At 33.5% G+C, this 27,788-nt stretch overlaps 2 protein-coding genes across 7 annotated transcripts in view; both read right to left on the bottom strand.

Moving 5' to 3' along the window:
• Positions 1–23,135, bottom strand: part of LOC6641767 (protein cappuccino) — a 46,804-nt gene extending 23,669 nt beyond the window's left edge. For 2 of the 6 annotated variants that reach the window (XM_023175545.2, XM_023175546.2), the window contains exons 1-3: positions 22,849–23,135; positions 6,450–6,891; positions 795–1,148 (exon numbers count right to left, since the gene is read on the bottom strand). In XM_023175545.2, the coding sequence (XP_023031313.2) occupies positions 795–1,148; positions 6,450–6,891; positions 22,849–23,040 (988 nt within the window). In that variant the 5' untranslated portion in view covers positions 23,041–23,135. Of the gene's footprint in view, positions 1–794; positions 1,149–6,449; positions 6,892–10,451; positions 10,576–22,848 lie in introns of those variants that run through there. The other 4 variants (XM_023175543.2, XM_023175544.2, XM_002064498.4 and 1 more) reach the window with 4 other exon arrangements.
• Positions 23,136–26,687: 3,552 nt separating this feature from the next.
• The window catches only part of LOC6641771 (hemicentin-1), a 116,712-nt gene continuing 115,611 nt past the window's right edge, over positions 26,688–27,788 (bottom strand). The window contains exon 8 of the mRNA XM_023175456.2: positions 26,688–26,835. Within this exon, the coding sequence (XP_023031224.1) occupies positions 26,807–26,835 (29 nt within the window). The 3' untranslated portion in view covers positions 26,688–26,806. The remainder of the gene's footprint in view (positions 26,836–27,788) is intronic.

The following is a 27,788-nucleotide window of genomic DNA, read 5'->3' as shown; positions in this document are numbered from 1 at the left end:
GGAAAAGACAAAAAGAGACGGTGCGAAAGAGCACAAAACTAAGCTCAAATTACATGGACACAATGTCAGAAGGTGGCAAATCAGACAGATCCGTTATTTTCGAAGGGTAAAAACGTCAATAATTAACTCTACAGATCGGTTTTCTAAATTAGTAATATAATAGATCTTTATAAATGTTTAAAATGAGAACTAAAAACTAAAATTAACTGATATGCTTTCAATTTATTATTTGATAATTTCGAAATGATTTCTTACAGTCAAAGTTCAGGTGAGGAAAAAACCTTTTAAACTTTTCAGAACTATTCAATTGTAGTACAACTAGAATCTTTAAAACTATAAGTTTAAATATTTTTAAGTTCATTTTTAATTGAGACTAGCATAAGTTTACTAATTGTTCATTAAAAAAATTATTTAAGTATTGTTGAGGATTGAAAAAAAGAAATTTTTTCTTGTGAAAAACCTTGTCTAAGAATGAATTATTGTAAAGATTTGTGTATTTTAGTTCTACCATGTCTTTTGATCTTAATTTTAACTAAAAACTAGTACCTAGACTAAAAAGTTGTTGAAATGATAAACGAATTATGAATATAAACTACCCGTAACAATAAAAGTTCATGATTGTGATCACCATTAGAGTTAGAGGGTCAAAAGAGATGAAATAAACGACCTAAACTTTGTATTGACTGAGGTTCCACTAATGACGTAGATCGGCGAGCATCTTGCGTTGTCTTTTTTGGCCATGGCGTTTTGTGTTCAAGTTGCAGCAGCGACATCAAACTGAGAGTAGAGCTTACCCTCGATAGCAAGAGTTGCCGCTGTGGATGTTGTTGTTGTTTCTGATGCCGCCGCAGTAAAAAGCTGCTCAATGAAAGCACAGTGATCAGCATCAATATCAGTACTGCTTTGCTTATAGTTGTTGTTGCTGCTAGCTTGGAGCTTTTGGGGCTGCGGTGCCTTTGGGGCCAAGCGGCGCTTGCGCTGCGGCTGCTTGATTATGGCTTGAATTTCGCTTTGTAGTTGTTGTTTTTGCTGTAATGGTTGCTGTTCCTCTTGCTCTGCGTCCACTGCTTTGCTTGCAAAGCAGAGCTGCCTGCAGCGCTGCAGTTGTTGCTGTTGCAGTTTCTTCAAACGCGGCGGCTTGGCAGGTGCTTTACAGGGAAAAACAGGCATACTTTTAGGCCGAAACATTATTTTCTTTTCTAAACACGACACAAATTAGAAACTTTGTTTTTTGTAATCTTTTAAAATTTTCTATGGCCACAATAGACAATAACTAAAATTTAAAAAACCAAATTAATTTGAAACTCGCATAACTGTAACTAAATTTTTTTATTATCACACATTTTTATTTCAATAAAATTTTGAACATTTTTGTGCACTATTGTTAAGTGAAGGGAAACACAAAGTTGAACGATTCAAAATTTTTTTAGAATAGATAGAAAGCTACATGGAACTGTTAGTTTAGAGATAAATTTCATAGTTAAGAAACGAAACATTTTATGTAAAAGTATTATTACATATATATACATACATACATGTACAAAATAACTTATATATTGGTTTTTCTATTCTTGTTAGTTTTGAAATATATTTTAATGTAGTTTCAACAAATTAAATCTACTTAAACTATTTGCTAGTTGGTGGGAAATTTTAGAGTTTAGAGTTATTCGGCTTTGAAGATTTCCAATCGAAACAAAAACTTTCTAAAAGTTTACTAGTCGTTTGTTTTATATAGATCGATATTTGTATTAAATGGTTAATAAATTCTAGCCATCAGTTGTTAAAACTTATAATCATAACCATAATCACAACTTAATGTAGAGTTTTAAATCTGAACTCCACTGATTGAGTTAACTGCGTTTTAATTGTGGGCAATTTCTTTCTTGATAATAAATTTATATTAATAATTGCTATATAACAACAATTTGTAAACAACATTAAATAGAGGTTAAAACACAACACAGACACAGATACAGGCACACATACACACACACAGCTCACACCCAAACAAGTGTGATAGCGAGAAAGAAAGGGAGAGGATAACGAAAGGAATAAGAGAACGAGCAAAGATATGCCCCGTTAGAAGTTTACAACTTTACACGAAAATGTACAAGCAAAACTATTAAAACTAATTGCCATAAATATTAGCGTCCAGCCACGTGCCGTAGGAAAGTTTTTTCACCCACTGTGAAGAAGGATGAAGCAGTGCGATAATGTGTTAGTGTGCGTGGGTGTGCATGTGGATGTAGATGTTGGTAGTTGGTCTAGCTAGTAATCGGGTAGCAGGAGGCGCCTAATTGAGCACGTTGCCCTGGCTTTTGGTTGCAGTTGGTCGAACAAAACTGAAACCAAAAAGCTCAACATTAGTGACCCCGCTGACAAAGTTCCCTTTTCTTTTCATACCCTATAATCTACGGGTGTAGAGACCAAATGTCGTCTCTGTGACACATTACCTAGTATTTGAAAGATTGTTTTAATTCAAGTCTATTAAAACACCTTGATGAGTTTATTTTGAGACCTTTTATTGATTAAAAATGATTTTCTTCATTCTTGATCAAAGGATGACTCAAACAATACTATTTTAAATGCTCAAAATGTGTTTTATATAAAGTACAATCAGATAATGTCAGGCTATCGTCGTTTATGATTAAAAATAAGGAGTCGTGGCTATTTCTTTTGACAATGGAACCATTTATGATCAGAAAATGAGCTGATTTATGACAATTTTATTTAGAAAGAAGGTAAAAAAGGCAACTGTAGGTGTCTCTTTAACCCTATATGGACTACTGGACTACTATAGGGACTACTATATGGACTACAACATGTTGATGGTTTGTTCACTCATTGGGACAATATGTCCCACCAGAAATACTTATTGGGATTATACGTATATAAGAAGATTATTCCCTAATTGTATAAAAACTTCTTGGAAAAAATTTGTTTGTACATATATTTGTAAACAAATATGAAATACGTAAATATATGAAACTTTTTAATGAGTTGCATCTTTACAAATATATATATACGTGATGGGAATGTATACCAGAAATTATTACGTCTAGACTTCTACCAGATGTTTAAACCTTTTAAATAATAGATTAAATAAATATACTATGCATAAACTAAATGTAATATGGTTCCAATTTTCAACTGGTTTTAATGATAAAAAACTTAGGCAATCTATTAAAAAGCTAGGGTCGATAGAAATGCAAAACTACTGATAACAGAACCAAGAGTTTCTAATTTTTTACTAATCTATGAATCACAGCTTGGGTAACCCAGTGTAATTAATTAGTTATATGATATTATTAAGATTTTATTATATTAAATAAATAAAACTGCCTTTTTTTGTCAGGGTATATATTGAAACATATGTACTACATGGTGTCTATATCTATATTTGAAGCCTTCCCGCTGATTCAAATATTCGTTGGACATGAATTATGAATTTATGCATTGAGAAGAAGGCCCAACAGAAAACTTCCTAGTGTGTGTGTGTAAGAGTGTGTGGGTGAGCGACTGGAGTGTAAGTGAATGAATTGGTAAATCGGAGGTTCTGCCAGTGTTTTGGAGGAGCCTGACTATCTTCCCTTCGCTGGAAAAAAGGGAATTTTTGATAGCAATCTCTCACTCGCTTGCTCACCCCCTCACTCTTCACGCGCCTTGGCACGTTTAGGATTTTTCGTTGATTTGATTTTGGACTCTGCCCGCTATGCTGCTGCAATGCAATTGCGGGGGGAGGTATGGAGGGATTTAGCGGTAGACTCCTCTTTTCGGCTGCCTCTGAATTGCTTTTTGATATGCCTCATCCTTGAACGCGCTTTTGGCGTCTTTGTGAACAGCAAAAACAGAAGCGGCAGCGGCAGCGCCAAACGAATAAACTGAAAAACGTTAGCTGAGTTATTTCGGCGCAAATTTGTGTATGGACGTACAGACATATGTATGTTTGTATGCATGATGTATATACCCTATCTCAGAGAGAGTTGTCCATCATGATTGAGGCATTGACAGTATATTATTTGTATTAAGGTATGAATCCTTTTCAAGAAACTCATATGAAAAACGTGGCTGCTATAGCAAACAAGGGTTTCTTTAGCATATTTTCCCTATTGTTTTTCTTACTACTTCAAATCGTTTCTTCCTTTCATCCTTCTTTAAAATGTTTATGATTTTTAAAAATACTTTCGTCCGTTTTTCTTATTTGGTCTAAATATAAGTATTGCCCCTTATGTATAAAATATACTCTTACAATTCCTACAACTTTCTAATTACGATTTCAATTTTTCCAACTTCTTATTCTTTCAATACAAGACGAAATTAATAACCAAGAGCATTGAAACTTCGTCAACTATTTTGACAGTTTCAATGGTCTTTTTCCTTGATGTTGTATTTCAATTTCTTTAAATTTTTTTTTGCGTTTTTTTCTGGGGTATTGGGGCAAAGTCAGAGGCAGCCTGCAGCTTTTGAAGTCAACGCGTTTTTCTCTTCTTTCCCGGTTTTCTTTCTCTTGTTTTTCTTTTTTTTTTAGTATTTTTTTTTTTCTTAATAGACAGTTGAGTTTTTGAAGTGGGTCGTCCTCGGCGGCAGCGACTTTGGGTTCTGGGTTCTGAGTCCTACGTTTTGTGTGTGTTGAGTTATGATTGTGAACGTGCTCGCTTTGACTTGCTGCAGGCAGGCAGCAGCCTTCTGTTTTTTCCAAATATTCGTTTCACTTGTGTTTTTTAAAGGGAACGAACATCTTAAAGATTTCACATGAATAACTAAAATCTATAAATTTTTGATTCCACTTTGCCCCTTAATGCAGCCAACATCACAACTAAGTAAAAAAAAAAAAAAACGAAAATATTATTTTCCAACGCAAAATGCCAATAAGTTACATACACATACGAAAACGAAACGAGTGTGTCCTAATTTTTATACCCTTGCAAAATAGTATTATATAAACATGTTTCAAAACATCAAAAGACTTATGAGCAGAGGCTCAAGTTTTCTGGTTAAAAGACAAATTTTTATAATAGTCTATGACTTGTTGATTCTATCCTTATGTAACCGATATTAGCCTAATTGTAAATAACAATGTGTCCTTAACTGATATACACAGAGGTATGTATATCGTCCAAGATGAGTATTTAGCATTTCTACGATCGCTACTTTCATAGAGGGGTTACTATATTTCTACTTTCCATTTTTATATCATGAAAACTAGGATCTTGAAGGACTATTTTAGTTTTCCTTTTGCAACTTTATTGTATGCTACCCACTTCCCAATGATAAAGACCGTATGTGATCACAATTCTTAATGACTGTAAATAGTTAAGGGAAAGTTAAAAAAAGGGCTGTGTTCCCTACTTTTTGAGCGGGTGGCCCCATCCCTACTTCTTTCAAGCATATAAGCCATCGAAAACAAAAACAACTACAATAAGGCCAGGAGAAAAAAGAGTAAAAATACAAGAAGGAGTGAGCTGAGTCAAACTCAGTGCAAAAATTTCATAAAAAAAACTTCGAGGGAAAAGTTTTTTTTCTTATATTTTTTCTTAGTTTTCTTATTTTTAGAGAAACTTGCTCCAAAAATTCTTATTTAAACTACGCTTAAATTGTAATAAGTCTCAAAGTGAGGCACCGAGCGAAGGAGGAAGCGAGAAGGTGAATGGGTTGCGAGACACAGGGTTGCCAGAGTTGTAAAATAAAACAAAAGTCGGCGAAAGTTTTGAACGAAATTCCGAAAAAAGGTAAAAGGCAAAAAGTATAAAACGAAAGGGGGAAAAACAAAACTATGAACAATAGAGAAGCAAAGTTGGCATATTGAAAAATTTTAGACAGGGTCAGTTACACGCTAAAAAAAAAACTTTTGTACGTTTTAGAAAAATACTTCAAATATTTGAGTATCCTCAAAACTAAATTTATGAAATTAATTGTGGTTTTCTATGTGACATAAAATTGGAGTAAAGTGGAGAACTTATTTAGTTATGAATAGAAAATTATAATCTGCTGAATTATTACTTAAATATTGATTTTTAAAATGTAAATGGTTACGAGAATCTTCGATTTATATACACATATGTAATTTGAAAATTATAGAAGTATTTATTGAAGCAATGATATCTTTAATGTTAATATATTAATGATTCCTAAGGCTCAAAGTAGATTAAGTCATCCCCAAAAACCCTTTAGCAGAATAACTTAAAATTTAAAAATGAAAAAAAAAATTACATTAACTCAAAATATAAACAAAACCATCACCAAAATTGAAATAGTTTTTTGTTGTGTGTGGGTTTTGTGTGTTTTAACAGTGTATCTCTGGACAGTTGGCTAGGACTTTGTTTTTTAGTGCTTTTGGCTTGAATGGAGGGAAAAGTAACAAACTGAATTTGATGCACACTAATAGCAACAATAAAAAGGGTAACAATAATAACATCAACAACAAATAATGCAACTCAAAATTGACTTACGAAAATCTATTTGTTCTGTGCTGGCATCTGCCAATTGTCCATGCTCCACTTCCGGTTCCCCATCCAGTGCCCCTAGCCCACAGGTACTCAATGCTGAATTTGATGCCGACAGAGGTGAGATTGGGGGTGATGCTCCTATTGCAGCAGCAGCTGCTGCCTTTGCTCCTGTGGTTGACGTTTGTCCTGTTGCAGCCTGAAGAAATGCCTCCCGAATGCGTTTCTGACCCACGAGGCGAGTGAAAACGCGAACTCGACTATTGCGACGTTCGAACAATCCATCCACCCCACCGCCAGATGACCTGCCTCTGGGACCGTCTCCTGCACCGATACCCATTCGGGCCAGACTACTACTACCACCTGGTGGTGACTTTTCATCAGTTGCTGCGCGATTCTGTGAGTTACCCATGGTTGTTGCTGTTTTCGGTCGCTCGGATGGTGGTTCCTGCAAAAGAAGTTTACAAAAATCAATTAAAAAAGTTTTCAATCAGGCGCATTGTTTGGCTTGATTTTATTTTCAGGCTGCAAAAAGTTTTTCCCTTTTTTCACCTCTACTCCTGCCACCCCTTCTTCACCCCTCCCACTCTATCCAATTTTTTTCTTATTTCACGAAAAATGTTGCAAAAATATGAAATGAATTAGTTGCTCCAGGTGAATGTTGGGGATGAGGGGTTGGGATAGACCAGAGCTAAGGTTGAAAACTCGGAGGAGAGAACCGGATTGGTTGGTTGACAAAAAGTTGCTGCTTTAGTTGTTTGATTTCTAAAGAAGTGAATTCATTTTGTGGTTAGTTTCTCATACCCTACAGAATCAGCCATATGCAATAACGCCAGTAGCAGGTTAAAAAGAAATTATTTGCCAACTACTCTTACGGTAAATAAGAGAACCCTCAAGCTACAGTTTGGTAAGGCGATCTAGAGGAGAATAACCTGCGTCTCCTTGCATATCATGACATTTTCTTGAATTTAAGATCGTAAATTGCAAACAACTTGCAAATTTTCATGCTTAGAATGATCCTTTTACTACAACTGATAAAAATGGTATAGAGAGGGTATCGTAAAGTCGTTGCGTGACTTATTATTGGACTAAACTGAAGGCCGCCAATTCCGAATGCATTCGCCACTGAATGATATGGATGTGGATGGATATGGGGGCGGGTGGGTCAAACAGTTTTTCCTACTTTTTCACCCATTTTCTTTTAGCATTATTTTTTTTTTTTAAGGTTTTTGTGATGCTGCAAATTGAACTTCTACTTTTGCCAAGTTTTGAATTGAGAATTTTATGAACACACTGAGTCATTAAAGAGAGATTTGTACAAAAAGTCGGGGTTAACATTGTGTCGACATTTTCTTTTTGTGGTTTTTTTTTTATTTTTATTTTCTGTGGTCCATAGCAAAAGATGAGCTACAGCATTGAATTTGATTTTTTATGTGAAAATCTATAAGGATAAAGTTTCAGGGTTGTTAATCAACTCTAAACCAATTTTTTTTTAATGTGATAATAGTTTTTTTTCCATCCAGAGTGTAATGCATTGTTTAATTTTCAGTCGCATGCATTATTCAAGTTGACTTTGCTTAAAACGGAATTTACTTTTCTCTAATAAAAAGTATAGAAAAAAAAAATCCAAATCTATAATTGATTTTTTGATCTGAGATAACAAAAATCTGGGATTGGTTTATGAGTTTGTGGAAAAAACGTATGATTTATTTTTACGAGGGCACTTAAAAGTTGAATAAATTTTAGGAGTAACGCAATAATATAAAATTTTAAAATGCGTCATCGATTTATAATAAAGTGTGTGCCCATAATATCGAAAACTGATAAATCTGTGACATTTCTATGATTATATTGGTACTGTGAGGTTCTTTCCCTCAATAAACGTTACTTAGTACCCAAGTGAAGTCTAGTAAAGACTCATAATTATTACTCACTATAAGTGATTGAATTTTCTGTCCACACTGATTTGAATAAATACATATTACAGTAAAAATTGGTTATATAAATTTCTTTATCATTTAGAGGAAATGGGGTAAAGACATATTATCGAAACACATTAATTTGAAGGAATCGATCAAACTATTTGCAATGTAAATTATTTATTTATGTAGATATTTACAGTGGGTAGCAACATTTTTGGGATACATTTTCGTTTCGGAATTTAATTTTTATGCGATTTAGAGATAATATTATTGAACAGTTTCCATTCGTTTCTTTCTAGCTTTAAGTTGTTTAACTATTTAATTGTTTAGGCCAATGCGCCATTAGTTTTGTGAACTTAGTCTTAACCGTTTCGTTATTCGTAATGTATTTCATTGCATAGCTACCAATTGAAAACCCTCGACCCAAATGGGACGGAATATCTTAAATTTTTAAAATAAAAAGTACGCCTTTAAAGTTTAAGCCCTTAGAGGAAGTTAAACGTCTGAAATCCAATTAGGGGCCAATAAAAAATTTAAGTTCTTGATGGGTTTTTTGGGTCGAGACGGATTTCTGCCGTACGAATTAATTTCAAAGATTTATTTTTGTCTAAACTTCTCGTGGAATGAGATATATGCTAATCAAAATCGAATAAAATGTTTATATTTCATTCTATATAATTGTTATTATTGAAACCCCACAGTTTAGTCTACCAATGGCAGTTTAAATGATTATGTTTTCAGCATAAAAATTCGTAGATTTAATACACACATTATTAAGAGTGATTAAATTAAGCACATTATTTGAAAAAATTTCAAAGTTTATTATCAATTTGTGGAATATTTGCAATATACAATTTTTATTTGTAACCCCGCCTTTCAGTTTATTGAACTGGCTGATAAATACATTGAAACAAATCGGCTTTTCCGTTGATAAAATTCTATAGCACTGCCAAAAGAAAAAATAACGCGATATAAGTTTAAAGAAGCTCAAAAATTTAATGTGGTTTAATTAAATAAACAACATTTTATACTCTCTCATTTTTGGGTGTGAGTGTGAGAGAGCTACATAAATCACAATAAAAACAAATTAGCAAACATTTTTTTTATCGAGAAGCCACCTTGTTATACCCTATCATAAAAGGCGGTTTTGCTTTGCATAGAATTTGGATATTTGTATCAAATTTGGAGATTTGATAATCAATTATTTATTTTATAGTTATATGCTTATATACATAAATCGCTGTCGGGTTAGTCTGATATATCTACATAAATAGCCTTAAGCCTTAACTGTTAACTTAATTCTTTGTTATCATTAGACTAAAAGTGCACGACTTGGTATTATAGACAACGACCTCAATGATACTCTTTAAATATGAAGTGTCTTAGCCATTTAGTAGTTAGTTAATCAAATTGTGTTTGTTTATACTTGATTGCCTTGTGTTGGTAAGAACTACTCGAGCCAATTGAGTTTCCAAAATTCCTAAATAAATGGATGACATCTCGCATTAAAACTGTCGACTTAGGGTATCATTTCAGTCGACTTCAAGCTAGGTAATACAATAAAATTTTTTTTATTATATTCTAAGCAGAGAGGCAAAGACGTCGAAAAATGGTGAACTAATTGAAATCATTTGGCAACGAGAGAGGGACAAAGATACCGTGCGAGAACGAGAGGGAAAAGAGCATTAGAAGAGGTGTTAAAATTTTCGACAAAATTAATTGCTAGCAATAAATTTTGGCGTCCACGTGACTCATTTTCAGTAACATTTCTCTGTTTCCTCTTCTTTTGTATAGTTGAATTAATGAGAGCCCAGTAGAAGGCAGGATATTTTCACTGTGTCCTTTGCCTAAATCAGTTTTCAATTATGAAACGAGAGAGGGCGACAAAAAGTACGCAAAATAAGAAGAGTGAGAGAGAGAGAGAGAGAGAGAGAGAGAGTGAGAAGCAGAGTCTGAAATATGTTCCGCATTTTCTTAATTGTGTCAAAAGCGCAATTTAGTGCAATTTGTGAAATGAAAGCGAAAGCTTACGCATCTAACACACACACATAGTCACACACACACACATTAACACACAGGCACCTACCTACTTCCGGTGCAATTTACTGTTTTTTTTTTGGGAATTTTTTTTGCTTTGATGGGGCGCGGCGCAAAATGTTGTAGTTTTTCGTTGCGCTAATGCGGCAAGTTCGTGTTGGCCTCTATTTCCGTTTCGGGCCAAGAATATCCACTTTAATGCATTTTCTGGTTCATTAGTTTGATATTGTATGTATGAAACGTATACCTATTTTTATAATATTCTCCTTCTTTTTTGTACTAATTCTTTCATTGTGCTTTGTCGCCTCATGTATCCTTTGCCAAAGGACTAACAACAAAAAATTATACTTTTACACATTTCACATAATTGCAAACTGCAAAAATTGCAGCTGTCAGAAAAGCTTCTTTTCGGCTCTCAAGTGTCAAATGCATAAACAAACCGATGGCAAGCCGAGAGACCCCCAAAGAGAGGAATCGCGAGAGTAACACACCGAAAGAATGAGAGCGCGTTTTCAGTCAGCTGATTGTTTTGAGCCTTGCGCCTAGGACAACATTAAACGTAGCTCTACAACGAACCGTTCAACTAGCTAGCGGGAAAAATCGATGGCATACTGAACCGCTGCCTGAGTGAGCTAAGTGTGGAAAGCACAGACATGGCATGAGAGAGAGAGAGAGAGAGAGAGAGAGTGAGTTGTATTTGAAATCATATTGGCGCAAAGTATGAGAGCGAGAAACAGAGATAGTGAGAGAGAGTCAAACTGAATGAGTGTAAAAATGAGTTTTTGATAAGAGTTGAGCCATTTGCATTTGTTTTGACGGTAATTTTTATATCTAAGGCGTTTGAGTGCTTATAATCATTTTAATACCCTACGGTCAAGATAACGGTAAACTTGCACATATATCACATTGCCAAAACGACTTTCAAGCAAAAACCTTCAACAGAAGTACATCGTTGTGAACAAAAAACAAAAATTTGTTTTCAAACTTATTTGGAATATTTTTATATGACTAAGAATTTTAAAAATCGTATACGAACTTCAGAATATCAGACATCTAAAAATATTGCTGTATTTTCCATACTTCTTAGGAAAAGGTTCAGTATCTGAAGTAACTTTTTGTGACTCCTTTGTACACTTTATTTTTTAAAACATCAATAAGCAACTTTAAGATAAAAAAAGTAAACTTACATATAAATAAATAATCATTAATTTTAAAAGTGCTTTGTAAACATTTATCTTATAAATTTTAAAGGAAATTTAGGCTTAGGCTTAAAAAGTATTGAAATTTCATCTGTAAATGTTTATGTTTTGGCGAAATGTTTATCTCGATTAACTAAACCTAATATCAAATTAACCAACACAAGTACAGAATGTATGTATGAATATACATACATATCTATATAATGTTGCTTAGTACAAAAACTAAAACGGCACACTTTATTACTTAAAAAGTTATCCTAAATGGCTCTATGTTTAAGTAGCTCTAGATTTAATTCTGTGCCTTTGGGTTATAGATTATTTCATATATTTATTAAGAACTATTCCTAGATTTGACCTGGAATACACATTATAGCTTTTTTAAATTACCACTTTTAAAATTAAAGAAAGAATATTTAGAAAATCAGGTACATAGATCAGTGGCAAATTAACTTCTACAAAGTGAATGGGATTTCTCATTATTGCCAAACAGAAGTTAATTAACTCCTTAATGACCCCGCTTTTGTATTAAAAGCTGAAGGAGCAAACAAATTTTGACACTGGAAATAAATGTCAAACAAATTACATTAAAAAGGGTATATAAGAAAATGTATATTAAACTAATCCAACGCTCTTCAGTTATCCCTATGACTATTTGAAAATAAATTTAAATTATTTTACAAACTAATTTACTTGGCTAGATGCTTTCACTTAAGCGCTATTCATTATTTATGTAGATCACAATGTTTGTCTCTCAAATTCAACCACATAGTTGTTAGCTATGTACACGAACCACCTATACACCCATACATACATACGTACACACACTCACACCTCATTAGCATTTTGAGCTTTCTGCGGGGACTTTATTTAGGGTTAGTCCAAACTGGTTGTCCATTAACAATGACTCATTGTTCAGTATGGTCTGGTTGCTATTGTTGTTGCAATCAACATACTAAATCCCCCGCATTGAAACAATTGCCGATTGCAATTGTGATTTTATGAGCTTTTCCTGGTTAAATACGAGTAGCTTTTGTGGTGACACGACGATTTAAATAGACTTTCAGTGAACTTCGAAATTTGCTTATAGGGATGCGCAGAAATGCAAAAATAGAAACTTCAACCATTGAGAGGAGTCATTTAATACACAAAAGCTATAAAATATTTACTACTGGTAGTTGGAGAAAAGGTCGTGCAATTTTCACAATAATGATGCACGTATTCCCCTCGCTTCATCACTTTGGAATCACTTTATTGTTCTTGACTTCTACAGCTTTATGACTGCACAATTGATAAAAACAATAAAACGTAAAATGCATATAACTAAACGTTGACCTTTATATACACTAACCAGAATTTCTATGATTGATCTATGACCATGAAATGTTGATAACAATAAAATTAAGCAACTATTTAAACTTTCAAGAGCTTCGATAAAAATAATCAGTCATAGAACAGAATTCACTCTTAATGTTACGTGTCAGTAGTCTGAATTCGACAATCAGATTTGCCAACTGTGATACAGGCAAATGATTTAAAGAAAGGAAACTTCACCTACCAAAATTTGTTGACAGTTAAACGTCGGGGTCACCATGTGCAAATTTAGAATCTCTAAATGCATTGCCTTAGATTTTTTTAAATTTTCAGTAATTTTTGGTGCTGACGTTGACTTTGCGAAATATAAATCACGACGCTTTATCTACAGTTCAACGAAACTTACTTTCGACAAAGTTCTAGAATTATATAGACTGAAAATCAAGTCTACGTTACCTATTGTAAGGATTTGGAAAACTTCTGTTGCTTAAATTGGACAAGCAGATGACGTGACATAACTGTAGTTTAAATTGATGCCACATCGGGGTCACCAAATATTCTATGGTTAAAGTTGTCGTCACATCGGAGTCACCAAATATTCTGTTGTGTACTGAAAATGTATCGCGCAAACAATATATGTAGTTTTGTTATTTTACTCTTATTTGTCTCGGGGAAAAATGAAAAATGTAAGTGTATACAACAAATCCCTTTATGCTTTTATGCACTTGCTATTGTTTTCTGTTTTTGGATTTCTTTTTGTTTATTTTTTTTTGTGTTTTATCATTGGTGTAAATTTTTTGTTCATACATTGCCTTTTGTTTGTAGAATTTTCGCACATTTTTACTCTCTGTCTCTCTCTCTCTTTTTCGGACTTTGGTTATTTTTATTTCACTTTTGCTTGTTTGTTTGTGGGTCATGAGTGTGTCAATTGAATGATGTTGTTGGTGTTGTTGTTGCGGGCGTTGTTGCGTTGTTGCTGCTGCTCAGCTGATAAGCTGTTTATTATTGCCTCAACTTGACGCCGCTTTCACTTGATAAGCTTATACATACATATAAAGGGAACGAGTGGGTTCTGGCTGTTACCCACTCAATTCACACAACAGTCGTTGATTAGATCACGTAGTCAAAAATCCGCTTAGATTTATGCCAGACGCAGCTCATTAGCAGGGCCTAAGCGGGACTTACAATTCCACTTGCGAATTTCGGCAAGCGTTTTAATTAGCAAAGATTTTCGCAATTCTCTACACATTTTAATTGGACTAATGCATTTTTGCGCAACAATCTGTACGTAAGGCGAACAAAGCCAACAAAAGTTGCTAGTAGGCAAGTCATTTAATTAATTTACACGAAGAAATGCTGCGGGGAATGCATTTTGACACATTGTTTGACAAATTGCCAGACACGAGGGACACACAGGATAAACTGACAGGGCAACACATAGACAGGGAGACAGAGGAAGAGAGACGATATGAGAGCGAGAAAGAGGTAGAGAATCATCAAAGCCAAAAACTTGACGTCAACTTGTCGTTGACAAACTTTAATGCCAAAAGGCAACAAAAGCTTGCCTTAGCTAGGACGACACACACACACACACACATACACACACTCTGGGGCACATAACACCCAGGTACAACAACAATGTTGCATACATTGGTTGGTTTTCCCCTGCATACAGCATATCCGTTTGAACGCTGCAACGCTGACAACGCGCAAAATGTCGCCCAACTGCAAACAGCGCGCAAAAACAACAACACCCCAAAAATTGAAAGCATAGCCAGGCCAACAGCTGCTCTCCCATCTAGCATCCTTTTACCACCACCAGCCATTTTCACGACTCGCTCCACCGCCCCGCCATCCTAACCAATGTACATAGTATCCCCTCCAGGGTAGCAACGGAGCTATGACAAAGTCAGTTATGGTCAATAAAAAGCAATGTGCCAAGCGACAATGACGACAAGGACAACGAGTCCGACCCAGTGACAAGAATGTGCCAGGGCTTGACCGGCTACCAACAGATGTCGTCGGTCTTCGGTCGTCTGTCGTCTGTCGTCTGTGTGAGCAGCAGCTGTCGCCCAAAACTAAACATAGTGGCCGGAGAATTACATGAATCAAACAAAGTTCCAAATAGGTGAAACTAAAACTCCACTAGAAGAATAAATCTTCTAAGAAAGCTTTGAACTAATAAAAAGTAAAGTAATTAACTGACTGTTGAGACTCTGAACTAGTAGAAATATATTATTCAAATAAACTGAAGAGATCTTCTGTATACCTTAAATACTTTGGAATTATTGAAACTTTGTCACATTGTTCTCTAAATTAAAATTCAATTTTCCCGAAACAAAGTTTGGTACGCATTTAGAGCTACCTTAAAAACAAACAAATGTATTTAAGTCAATCGAAGCTGCAACTTTGTAATTATATTTTAAAACTGAATGATATCATTTTCTCTTAATCTTTATACCCTTGCAAAAAGGGTATATTAATTTTGGTCAGAAGTGTGCAACGCATAGAAGGAAGCATCTCCGACCATATAAAGTATATATATTCTTGATCAGCACGACGAGACGAGTTCAAATCGCCATGTCCGTCCGTCCGTCCGTCCGTCTGGATCAACGCAAACTCCTCCTAGACCGAAAGAGCTACAGAGCTGAAATTTTGCATGTAGGTTTGTATATACTGCAGGCGTTGTATATCTCGGATTCAGTCGGATCGGATCACTATATCATATAGCTCCCATACAAATGGCAAAGTCACGAACAGTGACTTTTCTTAATAACTTCGTTATTTTCTGAGCTATTGTCTGTGAATTTAATTTTGGTGAGTTAATTACACATATAAACGACTATGCCAAATTTGATCAAGATCGGCTGACTACTTATATCATATAGCTCCCATAGAAACGATCTTTCGAAAACAGTGACTTTTGTCAATAACTTCGTTACTTTTGCCGCGATTGCTTTCAAATTGAACATTTGTTAGTTTAATATATCTGTTAATGACTGTGCCAAATTTGATAAGGATCGGGTAACTATATCATATAGCTCCCATATGAACGATCGGTGGAAAACAGTGACTTTGGTCAATATCTTCGTTATTTCTTATGCTAAGATTGTAGGCCGTTCTTTCGGACACATTAGCCTTTTTAGCTTAAACGTTTTTCCACTTTGATGGCTATAGGTAAGGAAAAAGTTATCAAAAAAGTTGCAAGGGTATACAAACTTTGACGCGGTCGAAGTTAGCCCCAGCCCTCTGATTTTCTATATGGAAATGAATACTTCAAATAATGCACACACAAATGTGTACACTTAAGGGGGTTTCCCAGCTAATATATATTATGTACATACATATATACAAATTTCTTATCAATTTCTAATGCAATATCGTCTAAAGCAAAGCTTGAAATGTCTCGGCTTTATTAATCGCCGTTTGGAATTCACTTAACTATGAAGTTACGATACTAGGATGAACTATAATTTACGATAAAAAATGTGGATATTTTTAGCATTAACCAGAGGGCCGGGGCTAACTTCGACCGCGTCAAAGTTTGTATACCCTTGCAACATTTTTGGTAACTCTTTCCTTACCTATAGCCATCAAAAGTGGAAAAACGTTTAAGCTAAAAAGGCTAATGTTTGCGAAAAACGGCCTACAATCTTAGCATTGAAAAGATATTGATCAAAGTCACTGTTTTCCACCGATTGTTCCTATGGGAGCTATATGATATAGTTACCCGATCCTTATCAAATTCGGCACATTCATTAACAGATATATTAAACTAACAAATGTTTAATTTGAAAGCAGTCGCGTTTAAAGTAACGAAGTTATTGACAAAAGTCACTGTTTTCGAAAGATCGTTCCTATGGGAGCTATATGATATAGTCACCCGATCTTGATCAAATTTGGCATAGTCGTTTATATGTGTAATTAACTCACCAATATTAAAATTCACGACAATAGCTCAGAAAATAACGAAGTTATTAAGAAAAGTCACTGTTCGTGACTTTGCCGTTTGTATGGGAGCTATATGATATAGTGATCCGATCCGGCTGAATCCGAGATATACAACGCCTGCAGTATATACAAGCCTACATGCAAAATTTCAGCTCTGTAGGTCTTACGGTCTAGGAGGAGTTTGCGTTGATCCAGACGGACGGACGGACGGACGGACGGACGGACGGACGGACGGACATGGCTATTTGAACTCGTCTCGTCGTGCTGATCAAGAATATATATACTTTATGTGGTCGGAGATGCTTCCTTCTATGCGCTGCACACTTTTGACCAAAATTAATATACCCTTTTTGCAAGGGTATAATAAAACATTTTCTAGTAGTAGTTGCTAGTAAAGGCACAAGAAAGCAAGGATTTGAAACTAATTTAAGATCCTATCCTCCGCCTATCCTCCGAAATTCGCCTATCATATAAATTTCAGTAATTTCTACAGTGGGTACTCATTTTATGTAACTTCCAGCAAAAGGAACGGAGTTATAAATCTCTTCGCTTTCCATCTAATGGTTAAAATCAAATTCGTTAAATTTAATTCTGCAAAAGAAAGCTTATGTATGTAGGTACATACATATATCATGACGTCATCTAATGCATTGTACCCAATATTCCAAATATATTAATTGAACATCGTTTAACCCTGCCACTAATTGTTGAAACATTTGTCATATTTCATGGCTCTATTAAGTCACCTTAGTTTCAGACTATGGTCCTGTGCCTTAGCTATTGTTTGTCGTGTGCTTGGGGTCTTTCACATTTTCCCTCCCCTTTCCCATTGACAGTTTAAATTGATGGGCGCCTGACGAGGCGTCAGCAGCAGCTTTTGTTTCATTTCCAACAAACGCCTCCAGTTCCACTTCTACTGGTTGCATGCAGCAGGTTCAGCTTAAGCATTTGTCGGGATACCAAGATGAGTTTGGGGATCGACACAGAGTCTGGCTGACCGATTACCGAATGGCGACGCGACAAAACCGCAGAATCTAATTTGGCACAAACCACCAAAGCAATTAAAGTTGCAGCACAATGCAAACGGTGTCCTAGCCATGTGCGACACAATTGAGATGAGATTGGGTGTAGGTGTGTGTGTGTGTGTGGCAAAAGTGAGAAAATAAAGTTACCAAAGAATGGCAAAACCTGTGAAAAACACTTGCTAAAGCTTTTTCTGTTCGTTTTTTCTTCTTGAATTAATTTTTAAAATGACATAAAAATAGTAGATCAAATTTAACTTTACATTTCGTAACCAAATGAATTTGGTTGCATCTGATTCTATATCTCACTACTCCTCCCTCCTACTGTGTTGTTGATTCATCCTGCTGGTGCTGCTGTTGGCACATTTAGGCTAACATGTGGTCGCCGGGTGTGCAGTGGACTTGTGGGGGCGTGGCCGCAATAAGCCTACCGCAACTATAATTTAAAATAATTTTCATACGGTTCGCTTCATGATTTCCCTTGGACATTTGTTGCGTGAGTTCCAAATTGGTCAATGGTTTGCAATTGGGTTTGTGCGTTTGTCACGACATTTTGTTGTTTTGCAACTTACAGCAGCTTTGTAGTTGGTGATGACCGTCAATATGTCACGCCCACTTATAAGGGTTTTCAATTGATCCAAGTAAGGAAACAAAATTGACGAAATTTAAATGAAAAACTCATCTAAACAAATTCAAATCGTGAACATTTTGTATATCTGACTTCATTCTTTTTGGCAGTTCTTCTCATGCAATTATGTTGCCAAGCAGATTATATTTAAATCTGTATTAAATATTCTGAGGCTTGCCACACTTTGTTGAACTTATTTCTGCATTTCATAGGGACTAGAGCTTACATTCTAAGAATGGATATTGCCTGCAGCTCCTGACCGAATAAAAACAAGGCAATCAAAACGAAACGAGAGAGGAAGACGAAAAAAAACCGAAACACACACAAGCCTTGCCCATATCTTCTGAATATTTAAAAAATATATATGTATGTATGGGTATAAACGGGTGATTGCTCCGAACAAAAATTTGGAGAATATCCTTTTGGGTAATTTTACTTTTACTAGGCGTTTGTGATACTTTCTTTTTGTTGTCCCATGTTATTTTAATGTATTTTTAAGGTAATTTCATTAAGTTTTATATATGAGTTAATTAATATCTAATTATATAAATGGAATAGTTTTTGAAAATTCACTAAACTTTCACTTTATTTCTTTAGTTTGCTTCAATTGAGATACTTTAATAAATTAAATTATTATAAAAAGTTTCATTACATACTGTTTTGGTAATTGGCGATGTCTTCAATTTAATATAAATATACCAAATAAATATTCTGCTTAAATCAATTGTTAATCAATAACTTACACAAATATGTATCAAATGGATAGTAAGTCATAAAGCAGCAAAAAGGTTAAAGGTTGCTTTAGAGGGTTTTGGTAAAATTTGATCAAACTTATGTATTCCAAAATTCATTAATACCAATTTTGATCAAATCGAAAAGCGAAGCGGAATAGTTTTCTTTAACTTTAAAATGTCTCTCACGCTCTTGAATGACTTCAAGGGTATTAAAACTTCGGTTATCCTTGATTGCCATTGGTTTTTTCTTATTGCCTAGCCGCGAGCCATTGACATTGCTCCCTTGCTGGTAGGTTGTCGTTATGGACTGCTCCTCTCTTTGTCTTTCTCCGACCCCTCTTTCCGTAGGCTGTTGTACGCAGCATGAAATTGATTTATTTCTGTTTACGTCAAATGCAAAAAAAAACAAATTTTTTTATATTTTGTTGCTGTATGGTTGTTTTTTTTTTTTGGAGTTTGCCGAGGACAACCGCAAAAAAACCAAGTTAAACCCAAACTCAAATCCGAAACTCAGTTTTTTTTTCCTTCATAGCTTTGCCTGTGGCTAGTTGGCTTCAAGTTTTTGTTATTGCCTTCTGCTGTTGCCTCTAAGTCTAAGCCTAATGCTCTCTAATTACATTGGCTAAGCGCTCAGCAGCATGGAGCAAGTGGGAGAAAGAGAGAAAGCGATGAGAGAGTCGAGAGTCAACATAGAGCCAACTGCCCTCTGCCAGTTTATGCCTGCTTATCATTTCTTTCCCTCCTCCTCTCTTTGCCAGGACTTTTTTTTAAGTTGGCCCTGGCTTGCTGTTTGCTCGTTTATTTCATTTTATTTTTGCCATACTTGGGCTAAAGCCAAAGACGCGCCTAATTATTGGCCCGACGGCTATTATGCTCTTTCTGATGAAGAGGGGCGAAGAATGTCGTCCATTGAACCTGTTGAGAGGAGCTGGCAGGAGCTGGATAGACGACACCTAGCAGCAACAGCAGCGACATCAATTAGGGCCCCCATATTGGGGGCTTAGCCGTGAAGCTGACCCACAAATGTCAAGATTGGCCCCGCATGTGTGAGAACTCGACTCTTCAGTCTTGTTGTTTAGGCATCACAATTGTAATGTGAACTTTGTGATGAACTTTGGCAAAGGAATGCTAAATTGAAATCTTAAACATTACAATTGGAATGCATTTTAAGTCGAGTAAGATCATTCCTTTTTAACCATGGTTCTTGACGTGGTTTTTTCTTTGATTTAACACATAACTCAAATTAATTGAATAATTTCTTTCTATTACAGCCGAAACAAAAATCTCTTCCTTATTGCAGGCACCTTTGCTCTATTTCTATAATTCTTATGCCCTTCTATTGGAATGTCTATATACAGAGAATGACAAGAATGCTTCGCATTAATCCGATTAACATTAATTAAGGTAATTTTGTCCCACTAGAGAGTACTTACCGTACTCAATGTTAATATAATTCATAAATATTTTGTTGATTGCTTCATCAATGACATCATTAAGGAATCATTTTTGAGAAATAAATTGAAATTTCTATTAACTGATTGCTTCTCTAAATCATATCATTATCATATAATATAATTATCAGCCAGGTTGTCATACTATCTACCACTCAAGTATAATTACCATTTAATATTAATAAAGAAAATCTGATAAGATTATTGTTGAGATTATTGCAAAATATTGTCTAGAAGGAATACTTTAATCCATTTTACTTTTTTTCGAAAAACGTACGAATTATCAATGAAAAATATTTTAATGAAGAAAAATCAAGAGGACATTGACTAAACACAGCTGAGGTAAAATGTTAAGACCTATGTAGCATAGAGACAACTTATTTGTGGTAGGCTCAAATATGTAGATAAATCTTAAATTGTTTAAATAATGTCAAGACATAAGGGGAAAATTTAATTTTTTAGATTTTTCTTATGGATGATCAGATTTTAAAAGAGTATGTCAAATTCACTTTTGATAATAATAAAATATTGTTGTTCATTTTTCTTTTCTTGATGGTTTCACACAAACAAACACACACACACACACTAAAGAGACGACGAACGCTTAACAAGCATTTATATTTATTTCTATATTTCTTCTTTTTTTTCATTTGCCCTCCATCTCTCATTCTCTTCATTCTACTTCTACTTCTCCTTCTCCTTGACTGTGTGTGCGTCGTGCAAAAATTTATGAAGGGCACTTGAAATGGCCTCAGCCGTTGGCATTTGTCGACCTGGTCTAAAGCCATGCCCAAAGCAAAACAGGCTGAAACAGTAGACAGCAGCAGCAGTAGCAGCAGCAGGCAGTGAAAGCGGCAAAATGGCGAGCAATAAAAATAATTGCAAATTTCGAAATTTAAGTGTAGGCGTGGGCCACGTTTAAAGTGGCGCTACCCCCTGCCAATCCTCTCGACTACCGCCTGTTTTTCACTCTCTTACGTTCCCGTTCCCTTCCTGCCTACAAACAGTATAAACAATGGCCAACGAGGCGAATGCTCAACGCGGTGTAAAATCAGCGCTGCTTTTTTTGCGCCATTCTTTTTTTTATATTGTAAGAGAGAAAAGAACTTCTCTGTGTGTGTGTGGAGTGTATGTGTGTGTGTTTGTGGTTTACAATCTGTTTCGCAACTCACGTAAAATATAAGGTAATTTGTGGAAATTTGATGTTTATCGTAAATTGTTTTTTTATTTGCGCAATGTCACCATTTGCGGTTTGCCAGCAGCACCAACACAGTGAACAGATACAAACACACACACACATACACTCACGCGTAGACAACACACACTCTCACACGGAAACAGTTTCGCATAAAAAAGTGGCCAATTTTTTAATTGTATAGCGACTGAAAGGAAAAAGTTCATACTCGTTTATACAAGGGATCGCTTTTTAGTTACCGTGTATATATCCAGGACTTCCTACGAAAAGAAGTAGTCGGCAAAAGGAAGAAGGATTTAAAATTGAAATAAATCTTAGGCCAAATCTGAAGAGCATTCTATTTTATTTTTACATAACCAAAAAAGATCCGTAGTAAAACTTGTATTCGTATCAAAAAATAATTATTTTATATGCATCAAATACACAGATATCAAAATAGAATTAAAAACAGATATTAAATGGATTAAAAGAGAGTTTTTAGAATCAATCAATCAGTACAATTTTTTTTTAATGAAAAGCATTTTCAATAACTTTCGGTCTGCCAAATTCTAAGAGCTTTTTCAAGCTGGACTTAAACAGTTACAGAAAAAAAGCACAACAATGGAACAATTTAGGAAACAAGGATTTTCTTTGTGTATTAATAATATTAAGACTTTAAAGATTTCCCATAAATGGAAATTAAGTCCTTTTATGATTAGGCTTTGGCTTGTAGTCTAATATCTATATTAACATGATTAATTAGCCAATAAAAATATTCTCCGAAAATAGATTTTTCCTATAAAACCAATTTAAAATCTATCCATATCCTGACGATATTTAGGTTATAAAATATGAAAAGAATTTCATATACTAATTAATATTTTACATAGCTAATAAAAAATGAAGTCCATAGACCCTGACAATTGTCTACAGTTAATGGGTAAGAAAAAAGCAATTGCAACATTTTTCAATTTACCTGCATTGTTCCCACGCTTCTTGTTCTGGTTGATGTTGTTGCTCTCGTTGTTGATGATGTTCCTGTTATTGTTGTTATTGTCCCCGTTTGCTCAATTGCCCTATATGCGGTCCAAAGCCTGATGGCCAAAATGATTAAAACAATTAGCAAAATGGGCCCCAAATCGTAGTTTAAAACATATTGTATTGCCATTTCTATCAATTTTCTTTGTACCAACTATTAAAGAAAAGGAAATACTTTTTGTCTACATATATGAAAATTTTGTTGTAAAATGCTTCAACTACTTTGACAAAATGACAACATTAAACTCACATGTAGATATGTTTTTTTTTTTTTGTTTTTTTGGTTTATTCATATTTTGTTGTTGTATAATATATCGTATAATATCCATTTGTTTTATATTACCAGCTAAGTTTTTATATTTAGTTAAAAATTAGTTGTTTTTCTTTTTTGCTTTCTTGCCTTTTTGCTTCAAAAATTCAGTAAAATGTTGTTGGAGATCGCCTGGCGACTCACTGAACATTAGATTTTCCAATTTTTTTTCGATTTTTCGTTAGCATTTTTCCTAAATAGTTTACAATTTGCTTTTAATTTCAAAATTAAATTAGAAACAATTAACAGATGTACATAAATTGGACAGTTTCAAGAACATGTTTGTTTATGTTAAGACTTAAGTTTAGTTAATCATATATATTTTTTGTATATATATATATGTATATATTGGTTAATTATATTGTTAGAGACTATTTTTTGATTTTGATTTTTCTTTTTTCTCTGGATTAAAATGGTTGCCTTGCTTATATCTATACACTCAGAAAAAATGCATTTTTTAGTAAAATTTTTAAATTGCTTCAATTCAAGCTTGAAAAGCAAAAAGTAAAGTTAGGAATTTGCATTTAGAAAATCTGTTTAAAACTAGCTTAAATCAATTCCAATATCGTATATAAAAAATAAACACATATATTTAGCTTTCAAATCAAGTCCAAGAGATCTCACAACTAACATGTAATTGAAAGAGATCTTTAATTGAATAATATATTTAAGTAGATGAATGAATAAAGAATTCTGAAGAAGATTTGCTTTTAAATAACTTGATTTAAGCACAAAATATTTGTTAAAAAAAGAGTTTAAAATACTTAAGATCGATTGCTTGATCCAAGTACCTTTTTAGCTTTTCTGAGTGTCATAATAGTGAGAAAAAATCAAAGAATCTTAAAATTTTAAATTTAATAAATAATTTTACATTAATTCAGTTAGCTTGTTTTTTTTTTTTTGTTTTTAAACTGCATATATACAAATTGACTTAAAAATTAATAATTCATTTATTTCTATGGAATAGTTAAATACGCATATGATTTAATATTTTCTTTTATATTTTATATTTGCAATTTTTTGCTCTTTTGCTTTGTTTTTTGTTATTTAAATTCATATTTTTGTTTTGATAGAACAAGTTGAGAGATTTCGCAATACTTTTTTTTTGTTTTTTTTTCAGTTTTAAGAACTTTTAATTTTGTTTGTATCATTTGTTTTGTTTTTATTTGTGTAATTTAATATTTTTTATGCTGTGCCATTTTTTTTCTTTGTTAGTTTTATTTTTATTTTAATGTCTGTGTCTGTGTATCACGGGTGCATTAAAATGGTTTTTAATAGAGAAAGCAAAATAAAAGATTAAAATGAAAACTAGAAATAAACAAAATAAACATTTTTACAGTACAACTTTGTGTGAAGTGAAATGGGATTTTTTGTTTTTTATTCACTGCTCAATTTAAAGAGGAAACGTTTTGCAACTCAACTTGAGCCTACTTTTTTTTATAAAACTATTTGGAGAATTTTGTAAAAATTCTAGATATTGAAGTAAATTTATACAGCTTATTTGGTTCAACATTCGGTTTGAATTTAACTGAATGTTATAAAAACTGTGGAATATAATTCCATTATAAGAATCCTATTCATTTTACTTTACAACTTTGTGAGATCTGACTTGAAGCTGATTTATCTGCAAATGCATTCAAAAAGACTTTGTAGCATTTTTGATATACTTTCTAATTCAACTATTTAGGACTTTTCAACAAATGAAATGCAAGGGTATATAAACTTCTAAAGACCAAAACAAGTAAATTTTACTGAACTATTTCGTGTTAAAACTGCTGCTTAACACTTTAAGATATAAATTGTTTTTGCATAAAACTTTTTTTTTTTTTGTCTTTTTTGGGTACTTTGTAAATTTCCTGTTTGTGGTTTCCTTTATTTTTTTTTTTTTTTTGTTTGTTTTGTTTGATATTTGTTTGGTTTTTCCATTTAAATGCAACTCACTTGGACTTTGTTGAACAGATTTAGAGTAATAATTTTTGGATTTCGATTCTGTTTTATTTTTTTGTCTCCGGGTGGGCCTTTTTCGGTCTTTTCTATTTATAAAACAGAAAAACTAATTTGAAAATATTTATGTGTTTTGATTATTTACGTATTTTTGTTTTTGTCTTGTTATTGGCAAATTAATTTGCACAAAATTTACACAAATCTAATTTTGCACATGGAATACAAAAGATATACACGGTCGGAGGTGTATTGGGCGTGTCCTATAGCCCATGGTCATGGCCAGGGAAGAGAGCATGAGAGGATTGCAATTGTTAATTTGTAATTAAAATTTTGCAAAAATAGAACAATTGGAATTAGCAGCGCAATTAGGTTGATCATTTTATGTTGTCAACAAAAAAAAAAACGCAGTGTTTCATACAAAATAATTTTTGCTCATTTTCACAGTGTTCAAGCGGGAAAATTTGCATGCATTTGGATGACAAAAGGCTAATGAGCAGCCCATTGCCAATGTGTTTGTCAGTTTGTTGCAATTAAAAGACCATTTTTGTTTATTTGATTTACCAAAACATGCAAAAAAAAAAAACCGAAAAAAAACAAATAAATATGCAGATATTTTCATTTGGCTAACCGAAATATATAAAAATTGACAAAAATAACCTCAAAGTTTGGCTTTTGTGTTTGGCTTTTGGTTTTACAATGATTTGACCAGAATATTTTGGTTTAGAGTCACATTTTGTTGCCCCCAAACAAATTAAATAAACATTTCAATGCAAAACATATCAAAATCAAAAAAAAAACTTTTATAAATTAATATTAGAAATATTAGAATATCGTATACATTATAAATAAATCCTTTACAGTGGTTTTTAAGTCATGCATAGATTCATCAGGAATAAAAAGGATATTGAACCAACTGTAGTTAAATTTGTTGTTTTCAGTTGATCCCCGGAAAATGTTTCCTAAATTTCAATAATTTTTCGTACATCCAATGTTGGGCATCACTAGAGAGCTACTCAACATTTTAGTGGCTACAATAAACGTATTTATCTTAAAAACCAGATATGGCTACACCTAATACGAATAAAACTCAAAGGAAAGAGATAATTTTGTCAGAAACTTGTCGCGTTAATTAATACTTGACATTTATTCTATAAAAAACCAGTGCAATTTTAGTTTATATAAATTCCATTTCAATGATCAAAATTTAAATTGTTTTTAAGCTGTAGAACCACTGCGCTTAGTTTTGGTTTTATTGTGTTACTTCAATATTTAATTATGTTATTAATTTACACATTTATGTAGTTAACTCTATTGTTTAATTTTTCATCTAAATGTTTTTGGTCGAAATCGGCAAGTTTCATCTTCTTTTTTGTGGGTTTCATTTATGTATATTCAAGTTAAAAAGACACCTAAAAGTATTTACGATTTGTTGAGTTTTATTTTTGGCATTTCATTTCATTTTTTTATGCCACTTAAATTGCTAAACCGAATAATGTATTTAATTTCTTTTTTTTTTTGTTTGGTTTACATTTTTGTTTTATTTTTATTATTATTTTTTTTTTACTTACTTAAAAGCTAACGTCGAAATGTTGTTGCTACTGATGCTGTTGTTCTTGTTGTTTTTGTTGCTATAGCAATTAGTTTAATTTGCCAAATCCTGTATTATATCCGCTGTGTCATCCAAAATGAAATGAAATGGAAGAGAAAAAATTGATTTTTTTTTCGGTTAAATCGCTTGCCAAAATACGATAAAAACGAGAGAAAAAGTGAGCTAAGCTCATTAATAAATAATGTGGGTAGCAAACGGTACAGTTTAAATTAATTAGAAACTTGATTAAAATATGCATTTTATGCAAGGCACACACACAACGTAATGTTAATGCTGTGTAAACCATTCATTTCTATCAGTTTACAACTAAAACCAGAATTTTGCGAAGGTAACACAACAAGTTTTTAGTTGTGATACTAGAGAAATTACAGGAAATGTGCTCTGAAGATTTTCAATGGCCGTTTAGTTCAACAGCCAATATATTAATTAATTCTTTACAAAACTGACTCTTAATAGATGACCTAGATACTAGAGTGTTTTTTAAACCAGACATTTGCCAAGGGGACCTAGTCGGCTGTCTGAAAGTGTATATATAAAGACCAATGCCAGTTTATTTTTATTCTAGCCAGATATTTTCGATCAACCCGTGCACCAATTTTTCCATTTTGTACGAATTATAATTGCAAAAAAAAAAAGAAAAAACAAATAGTGAAAACTGTTTCGCCAGACAGTAGCACGTGCATTGGTTTTGTATATATTTCAGAAAAAAATCTATTTTCTATATATTCTATGGATTGCCGCTCCAAATACATTTGCATTCAATCAGCGGATAATGCCATATTGATATATTTATGATACATATATATTTATGTATATCTGCATAATCAACTCTACACAAACTCAAACTCAATTCAAATGCCAAAACACTTCAGATTTGAGGTTTGAGCTTGGATGCGTTTTCTATTTCGTATTCCATTCCTTTGCCATCATCTTTGTCCATGTATATATCAGCAACTGCATCTATATTTTTGTTTGTGTGTTGTTCAGAACATTTTCACTTGCATTTTTTTGCCTT

Source organism: Drosophila willistoni, assembly GCF_018902025.1.
Source record: "Drosophila willistoni isolate 14030-0811.24 chromosome 2R unlocalized genomic scaffold, UCI_dwil_1.1 Seg200, whole genome shotgun sequence".
Lineage (NCBI taxonomy): Eukaryota > Metazoa > Arthropoda > Insecta > Diptera > Drosophilidae > Drosophila > Drosophila willistoni.
This window is presented reverse-complemented; position numbering and strand designations above follow the sequence as displayed.